This window comes from Xiphophorus couchianus, chromosome 14 (genome assembly GCF_001444195.1).
Source record: "Xiphophorus couchianus chromosome 14, X_couchianus-1.0, whole genome shotgun sequence".
In the NCBI taxonomy this organism is placed as follows: Eukaryota; Metazoa; Chordata; class Actinopteri; order Cyprinodontiformes; family Poeciliidae; genus Xiphophorus; species Xiphophorus couchianus.
The window spans coordinates 24735449-24744714 of record NC_040241.1 but is presented as its reverse complement, the minus strand read 5'-3'; the positions used below and the strand labels follow the sequence as shown (position 1 = coordinate 24744714).

Genomic DNA, 9266 nt, shown 5'->3' with positions numbered 1-9266 from the left:
GCAGAAACAGGAAATCAACCTGAACTGAGATTCTGCTCAAATAATAAATAAAATAGTAATTATTTACAGCAGAGAGAGTCCATGGTGTAAACCGAAGACTCCACTGTTATCTGGTTTTAAAACTAGACAAGTTTCTCTAAGTTGGTTAGACGCAATAGAGGCTGTTATTTTTTCATAATATTGGATGATTTTCCTGTCAAATTCACTTTTTTAAATTCAATTAAGAATAAGAGTAATAACATTAAGAGTATTGGCAGTATTGTGGTTTTCTTTGGCAGCAGCAGGAATCTGTGCAGGACAATAATGGCGATAAATAAGAGACAAAAATGTTTAAAATGAATGTTTGTAAATATTGCATTTTATGTATTTATATCAGATGCCAGACCAGATAATCTGCTGGCTCCAGATTATCCAGTGCAGATTGTAATGCTGATCAGAGTCCTGGGAACCTTCAGGCTGCACGGTGTTTGTGGTGGACTGGACTCGTGTTTCTGCGTTTGGAAAGAGAAACTTGCAGCTTGTTTCTCATGTTTTGCTCAGACGGCGGCTGATTGCAGATGATCGTTTTCCTGCTGCAGTTTTAAAAACCTGATTCTGCTGCACCAGTGGCTCATAAATGTTATGATTTTTCCCACAGAGACGAGCAGGAAGTCGGTTTAAGTCTCATTTCCTTAGACATCAGACCCAGAATGTCGATGACGTAAACATGAAGCTGAAGGTGATTGAAACCAACCCAGAGTCAGACTGTGGAGGAAACATCAATGTGTGGAAACTTTGACTAAAGTGTTTTTGAGCAGCAGATAAATAGTTTTTGTTGTTTTCTGTTGGCTGAGTGATGCTGTGTTGACTTATTGTGATCAGATTTTCACTGTTTGGTCTCATGTTGTTGTTTCAGTCACCAGTAAATGAAACCTGCAGCTGAAGCGTCTTTTCACCCTGAGCAGCTTCAGGTGTTGGTTTTTTTCCGACCGCAGGTTGAAGTGTTGAACGCTGACAGAAAGTGTGTGACCTTCACTTCCTGTTGCCCACATGCAGACACAAACAGGAAGAACTTCTTCTGCTTATAAAATACATATTTTATTATTTAATTAACAGGAGAAAAAACTCAATCAATCTAAAATAAAAGTTCTGCTTTTGGTGTTTCATTTAAAACCTTTTTTTTCCTTTTTTTTTTAAGGTCACTGAATGCAGCATAAACTTGTTCAGATTAAACTTTTGTTTTCAGATTATTTTAATTTAAGGTTTGGTCTAATAGGTTTTCTGTTGCTTCTATAGAAAAACGAGGTTCTGTTTCAGCATCACCAGTGGAGTCAGAGGAAACCAGTGGAGGAAGTGGGAGGTTTCTGGTTTCTGAGGCGCTCATCGTTCTGAACTCGATTTTACTGTAAGTCAAGATGCAAATGGTTTTTCTGCGCCTGCTGTGTGAGTAAAACCTGCTTTCAATGTCTGGATTATAGCTTTTATTGATAAAACAGATTAAATTAACAGATTTATTGAACTGATTAGGCAGGAAGTTGGTGATCAAAGTGTCAAAATGTATAAAATTACTTTATTAATAATGTTTCAATTGTCTAATAAAACTAATCTTGTTGTTTCCCTGTAGTTTTGACGTCTCTGCTGTGCAGCTCGACACATCAAGGTCAGTAAACTTTAGAGAAAATTTACTTCCTGGTTGCTACGGTGACACAAAGCATCAGGAGAACGGCCTCACAGACTGCATGTGGGTTAAAATCACATCATATTAGTGATGATTTATTCATGGCAGTGATGTAAACTAAAAGAGGAGGTTTTCTTTTGCCTGAATATGACAAAGTTTAATTTGCTTTCTTGTGTCTAAAAGTGGTTTTTGTGTCACTTCTGTTCTGAAACGGACCTGAAACCAGGACCATAAACAGGATGAGAGTCCTGGTCAGGTTACAGCGGCGCCGCCACGAGCGTCGACTCAGAGAAAATGTCAGCTTCACAGTTTGATTATGTTAGAAAAATTATCCTCCTGTTCATTTACTTATGAGTTTATTTTACAAGTTATGTTTTCATATTATTCTTTTTATATTTACTTAACTTCTCTTTCTTTTGTAGAACTTTATTAATCTTTTGTAGTATATTATTAACTTTGTTTAGGATGTTTGCTTGGAAGCTAAAAACGTTAAACATTTATGTGTTATTAGTTCCATATGTAACTGATTAGTTGTGGTCAGTCACATGCCCTTGTAAGGGCATGTCCATAGGAGGTTCCAGAATGTAAAGACGGTTGGTCAATTCTCTGTGTGACTGTGTGAAGAAGCCCAACCTCCTTTTTCTATACAATAAAGAGAAATGCAAAGAAAGATCTAGCAGAATTGATTTCAGACAGTGTTTGACAGCGATTCGTCGTGTCTGTTCTCAATTCTCCTGTTCTGCAGAAAAGAAAAGAAAACTAATCTCTGTCTCTGGCTGATTCTTTGCAGGTTAGGATAAAAATAAACCTATCAGATTATATTTAGCAGCATTCTGTAAAATCAATTGTTTTGATGTAATGTGTAACCAGTTGGTGTCAACAGAAACCAACTGGAGTTGAGATGGCAGCTTGTCTTCAGGCTCTGAGCCAAAAGCGAATGTTCTGGATTTACCTTTTAACGTCGAGGCATCATGGATCGGAAGTGAGAGACAGGAAGTGACTGTTTTTGTTTCCCAAGTTGTTTTTGTCAATATAGTCATGACTTGTACTTGTTCAAGTTAAGCTAATATGTCTGTGGAAGCAGCGGTGTTCACTAAAATGTGAACTAGTTATCTTAACCAACCCACATCTTCTCCTTTCTGATGTGTTTGTTGGTTTGATCATGATCAATGTCAACCGAATTTACACAGCATGATTTATACCACTAAGACGAAGCAGCAAGACCTTTTACACTGGAGCAGATTTAAAAGCACCTAAAAGTCTAACTTGTCCGTTTTTTGGACATGCTAGGCTACATGATGTTTGGGACGTTTTCTGCACAGCTACTAATGATTAAATGTGAGCCTTCTCCATAATGCAGTATTGACTGCCTCTTACTAATCTTTCCTATTTATGAAATATATGAATGTTAATATTCTCATCTTGTAAAAAGTGTTTGCTCGAAATCCAGAAAGACACAGAAAGCTATCAGTCCTTATGACTGACGGATGTATCGCTGTATCTTTCCTCATTAAAAGGTTTACAATAAAATGAAAAGTTTGGTTTGCATCCTTGTCTGTTTGTGCAGCCGGCTGTGCAGCACCACTTGCAAACGGTCAATAGTCCATAATTCAGAAGCAATAAACTTCTGAGTCCTGAAGTTCGGCTGTAAGCATTGATCAGACTTTCCCTTCCTTCCTTCGCAGCTCGTCTTGTTGTGGATTTCAGCTCCTCTCAGCTTTTTGAAGGAACCCGAGTGGCTCTGAAATGTGAGGCGGACGACGGCTCTGAAGGCTGGACCGTGAAGAGAAACACAACCAAACGGCTGTCAACGTGTGGAGAGGGCTGGGGGAAACGGACCAACTCCTCCTGCACCATCGAATTCCTCTTTGTACAGGATACTGGTCTGTACTGGTGTGAGTCCATGTCTGGATCCTCCAGCAGCAGCAGCAGCATCCAGCTCTCTGTCTCTGGTAAGATCAGACTGTGGAGTTAGTGTTGCTGAAGCTGTGTGGAAATGGATGAAATGCTGTAGTTTGTCTCTGTGTTGAGGTGGATCAGTGATCCTGCAGAGTCCTGTCCTCCCTGTGATGGAGGGAGATGACGTCACTCTGAGCTGCAGAGCAAAGAATCCAACCCACAACCTCCCAGCTGCTTTCTATAAAGATGGCGTCTTCATCGGCAACGAGTCTTCAGGCAACCTGATCCTCCACCATGTTTCCAGATCTGATGAAGGCCTCTATAAATGTAATGTCAAAGGTCACGGAGAGTCTCCGTCCAGCAGGATCTCTGTCAAAGGTGAGAAAATACAAACAAAACACAGAAACATAAAAAACTACTGAGAGAAAAGAGATGAGGTGATGCTCTCAGTGAATAATGACAGTTTTCTTCTTGAAAATGTCACATTTTAAGTTTTTCTTGATAATCTAGAAGTCATTGTGTTTCATAAGCCATACCTGAACTGGTGGATCCTTCGGGGTCCTCTGGATACCACAGACAGACCTACTGATGTAGACAACACACGTTGTGATGTAGAACTGGAAGTGGAGCTGAGCCTCATCCTAAGAACTGAACTCTTCAATCAGACGGTTGAGAAGAAGTCAGGATGAAGGTTACTAACTGGAATCTACACCAATGTAGCGTTATGATGGTAAATGGCCTGAATCTGAGCTTTATCAAGTTCAGAGGACTCCAAAGCACTTCACACTACATTCAGTCAGTCACACACTAGTGGTGATGAGCTACTGGTTAGTAGCCACAGCTGCCCTGATGCAGTCTGACTGAGGCCAGGCTGCACCGGCCCTCTGACCAGCAGCCAGGCGGGTGAAGTGTTTTGTCCAAAGACACAACGACAGAGATGGACGGAGCAAAGCACTGATGGCGGGATGAACTCCTAGTACTGTCATCAACGGTTTAGTGACTGAGAGCAAATATCACTTCTTTGTGCCGGTTTGTTAAGACATTGCCCTGAAAGTTGAGGTTTGAAACTGTTAAAATAATCAACATGGAGGTTGTAACGTGTTTGCTGAGGCCCAAACTGTTTGGTGGATGACTGAACCTGTAAACATCAGAACCTCTCAGCAGCTGCTGTGGGTTTTCCTGCTCTGCTGCAGTCGGGGCAGAACGAGTTCAGGCCAGCATGTAGCAATACTGAATTATTCTGACTCTTTTATTCCTTTAGTTTGATCAAGGTCTTCTCACTTGTTAGGATTTCCATCTAAGCCACTAATATGCGCAACATTGTCCAACATTGCACTGCCACACGTTAATAATCTCATGATTTAAAGAGATGTGGACAGTAGTTTCCCAAAGTGGTTCAATGAAGTCGCCGTTTTAACCATTGATGAGGTCATGGGGGGTCATACAGGTGAAGGCTGGCCTGCAGCGTCCAACCCAACCAATGAGCTGCTGTCTCTCAGATTCTAGATGAAGATCCTTCTCCATGTTGCCTCTCAGCTCCTGGTGAACGTTAATTTAAAATGTGTTTTATTTACAGCCAAACCTCCAGTCACCCCGCCGTCCTCCGGAGCCGCGCCCTCCGCCTCGGGCCCAGTACAGCTCACATACACAGTGCTGCGCCACCTGGTGGTGTTCTGCCCATACTTCATCTCCACCATCATCCTGGTGTCGTTATATCAACCCAGACCATTAGGTAACTCTTTATCTCTAATCAAAGATGAAACTCCTGACTCACAATAACATCTGAATTGACTCTTTTAACACTTTCTATGTCTTTGACAGCAGAAAACAACCTGGAAAATTCCCCACCCACAGAGTCTGAGCAGGGAACAGAGGTCAAGGTCAAAATTACCACAAATAATTACGTGTAAATGCAGAGATAATGTTCCTATCAGACTGTTTCAATTTCATATTCAGTTTATTAAACTTTCATAGATATTGAGTGACGGCATCACAGAGTGAAATTCAGTGAAAGAGGTGAACAGAACCTGGTACCAGAAGCCCATTAAAATGCTGTTTACATCGTTTTAAACTGTGTGATTGTGAGTGGGAATAAAAATAGCAGCAGGTATTTTGTTCCATATAACACAGTAGGAGTGTAACAGGTAAACCTTTATGGATGCAAACTCCACTAAAAACCCACCTGTTTAGGATTGAATTTGAAAAGTGATCAATTACAAATTTATTGATGGAACTTGACTTAATGTCGTGTTTTGATTGTTGATTCTATGTTGCTTTGTGTTTCTGTGTTTGTAATGATGTAAAGCTCTTTGAAATGTCTTGCTGATTAAATGTGATATACAAATACAATTTGATTGGATTTTGAAGCCTCCCTTTGTTCTGAAGGGGAAACTTTGTTCCTTCTAACATATCAGAGATTGTAAATATAAAAGGCAGATTTATTTTTAAAGGAGAAAACCTCAGAAGGATAGTTTCTTAATTAACTGTATTATGAGAATAACACAATATCATCTGCATAGAGCAGCAGTGGTCCTGGTCCTCGAGGTCCGGTGTCCTGCAGCTCTTAGACGTCTCCCTGGTCCAACACACTTGAATCCAACAGCTGCATCACTTCCTAAGTGCCGTCAGGTTCTCCATAGTCCTGCTAACGACCTCAGTATTTGACTCAGATGTGTTGAAGTAGAGAAACATTTAAAAGTTGCAGGACAGCAGGCTGGATCTGAGAACGCTGATCTACAGGATGTGAATGTTTTACACCTTAATGAATCTCAGAAACAAGTCAACCATGTCTAGCATAAAAAACATTTACCACATTATTGATATTATGAGAATAAAAATGTTTTTAAGATGCATTCCTCTAATTTATTTTATGAAATTAGCAAATTAGTCTCCCTTAAAAAGAAAATCCACAGGCGACGGATTTTACAGAATAGTAATTAAAACTTAATCAGAAAGATGTGAATTTTTATTACACATTGATTTTACCTGCATCATGTCTAAATAAAACATTTCAACAAGCTCTTTACAAACTGAATATATTTGAAGTTGTGTCTTACAACACAATGTGTTTAAGCTCCTAAATTATTTATGTTGAATTAGATTAATATCTAAAACACCCTGGAGTCATGTGCAAGAGATCTACAGTACAGAAGAAGAACAGCAGCTGGAGAAAAATAATTATGATTATTTATTTAGAACATTTCAGCAACAGCAGTTCAGTGTTTTACACCAGAAAACACAAAATAAAGTCAGAAAAACATCATACAGTCACCAAATGAAGAACCAGCAGCAAACATTACATTTTAACGAGTTAATCATCCAGACACATCAGATATGTTGAGCAATGTTTCAGTTATTATGGTTCAAAAGCAACTCAAACAGGCAGGATTCTGATTCAAACATTTACTAAGCAGGTTATTGCAACTAAAGGAATAGAGATTTTTATGGGGAGCCATTTGTAAAGTTACATAATTAAACATTAAAAGCAATAATTTGGCTTATTTAACAAAAAAAAACATGAATATTTTGTTCTGACCAGAAGTTTAGTCACCAAGTTACATATTTAGCTTCAGATAAGTATTGATGAAGTTAGGTATTCTTTGTAATTGCCAAAAATTCAACTCCAAACTAAATATTTAGTGTTTTAAAGTTTGGTGACGTTATGCAAACTGAGTGAACACGTGACCCACTGACAGCCAATGAGCATGCAGCTTGTCAGACAGAAGTTGTTTTGCTTTATTTTGACACATTTACACATCTACTCTCAGTTATTTACACTCATTTACATGTTCTGCTCTCGGTTCAAATGACCAGCAGAGGTAAAACTCGGAGCTGGTTCCGGTGACCCAGAAAGCAGGCAGAAGGCCGAGCAGAGTGTAATTTTCAGGGAAGCCATCGGAGACGGTTCCTGTGGGAGAACCCAGCAGAACAGCAGACAGCAGGGGCAGAAAGGCGCCGCTCGTAAAATCAAACACAGTCCAGATAGTTCGGCTTATTGGTCCGTTTAATGAACAAAACCAGCTTCCCCAGACATTCATGACCAACGACCCGTGGCGACGAGGTCCAATAATTAAACAAACCGAACCGAACCCGCCCGGTACCGGCTGCCCACCGGCTTCCTGCCATTTAACATGGAATCACCTCCCGCGTCACGTAAAAACCACCAGAATCATCGAGAAAAGGTCCAAAAAGCCGAACCGGCACCGCTGCTGATAGAGAGAGCAGCGACCTCCTCTCAGACCCGGCTCGTCATGACCCTGGGGCCGAAAGCAGACACGTCTTCCGCTGGGTCGGCTGGCGCTGCCGCCCCCTGGTGGCCAGGAGGAGAAAAACCAGGCCAACAAAACAAGGTTAAACTTCTCTTTATTTACCATTTTATTATTAAATCACACATATTTTAAAACATTTACAGAGCATTATTTAATATTTTACATTTCTCTTCAACTAGTTAACAACATTTATACTTTTTACACAATATCTGATACGTTTTTGCAGTTCCTTTCATTGAAATGTGAAAAGTTGTAATTCAGGCTAATTAATCATTGTTCCAGTAAAGACAGGTCTAATCAGGTGAGTCTTTAGATTTAAATAAAACAGTCACAGATGGAACAGAAGTTCAAACATCTGGTTAATAAAAAATAACTTATTGAATTGTTTTACAGAAACGATCAGATTTTGAATGACTACCTCCACGATGTAACTCCCATCATCCGCCACCAGGTGGAGCTACAACGTGTCCGCTGAACTTCCCCCTGGGTTCAGACTTTTTCCAAGTCCGAGTTAAGTCAAGTCTTTAATAATTCATATGATCATCTTACACAGCTTTAATAATTTTACTTAAAGTGCTTTTACATTTTAGCACCAAAATGTTTTCGTAGAAAGAAAAACTGCTGTAATGCGTGGAGCCTGCAGCAGGGGGCGCTACTGAATCTTTACCAGAAAACTTTAAACATTAATATGAAATCAGAAACCCTCGTTGGTCTACTGTTTATCCTCCTCATATGACGTCACGTGATCGTCAGCAGAAACCAGAGAAGAAGAGGAGCCTGTTTAGTAATTACAGGAGGGAACCGGCTGTAAATCACAGGCTGAGTCCATAAACCCAGGAATCCAGATGTGTTCTGGTTCTGTGCAGCAGATGTTTGACATGAATCATCAGGAAGTCCCGCCCTCCTGCTGCGTCACAACCACCAGCTGCATTTACCCTCTGAATCCCTGGTAGTTTCATCTGTTTAACAAAATATTTATTAATAAATCATAAATATAAACCTTAAACCAGCAAGAACCCAAAACTCAATCAATTTAATATTTATATCTGTTTTTTAACTATTATAAACATTAAATAAAGATATTGTATCAGCTATTCATCAGGTAAATGAATAAAAATTCAAATTTGACTCATCTCTCATCACAATTCAATAAATAACTAAATTATCAAAATAATATTAGTTACACAACCAGCCAATCACCTTGTTTTAGCAGCGTTAGCCCCGCCCACCCAGGTAAAGCAGACAAATCATATAAAAACAGGATTATAAAATGATTGTAAACATGCTGATGTAAAATATTTTTATCATGATGAATTCAAAACGTGTTTCATGATTTTTGCTTCAATTTGTTTATTAGAAATTATAAAAATGTTGATTAGGGATAAATGTTTGCATTTACTAATTTAATTAGTAAACACCATTTATTTAGCTATTATTATATA

General features: G+C 39.3%; 1 protein-coding gene across 2 annotated transcripts; it reads left to right on the top strand.

The window, feature by feature from the left end:
- The first annotated feature begins 1352 nt into the window (after positions 1 to 1352).
- Positions 1353 to 5699, top strand: LOC114157641 (Fc receptor-like protein 5). 2 transcript variants are annotated; one of them, XM_028038771.1, is made up of 6 exons: positions 1353 to 1422; positions 1604 to 1639; positions 3343 to 3609; positions 3689 to 3934; positions 5133 to 5288; positions 5381 to 5699. In XM_028038771.1, exons 1-6 carry the CDS (start codon positions 1395 to 1397, stop codon positions 5464 to 5466), a joined length of 819 nt encoding a protein of 272 aa, XP_027894572.1. In that variant the 5' UTR covers positions 1353 to 1394; the 3' UTR covers positions 5467 to 5699. The 2 variants fall into 2 exon arrangements, with proteins under 2 accessions (XP_027894572.1, XP_027894570.1); XM_028038769.1 differs by having other exon boundaries at positions 5378 to 5484.
- Positions 5700 to 9266: the final 3567 nt, after the last annotated feature.

Excerpts from the sequence above, each read along its gene's own strand:
- LOC114157641 (XM_028038769.1), top strand. The coding sequence starts at position 1,395 with ATGCAAATGGTTTTTCTGCGCCTGCTGT. Across the intron at positions 1,640-3,342 it reads GTGCAGCTCGACACATCAAG|CTCGTCTTGTTGTGGATTTC; the intron begins GTCAGTAAACTT and ends CTTCCTTCGCAG. Across the intron at positions 5,289-5,377 it reads ATATCAACCCAGACCATTAG|CAGAAAACAACCTGGAAAAT; the intron begins GTAACTCTTTAT and ends TGTCTTTGACAG.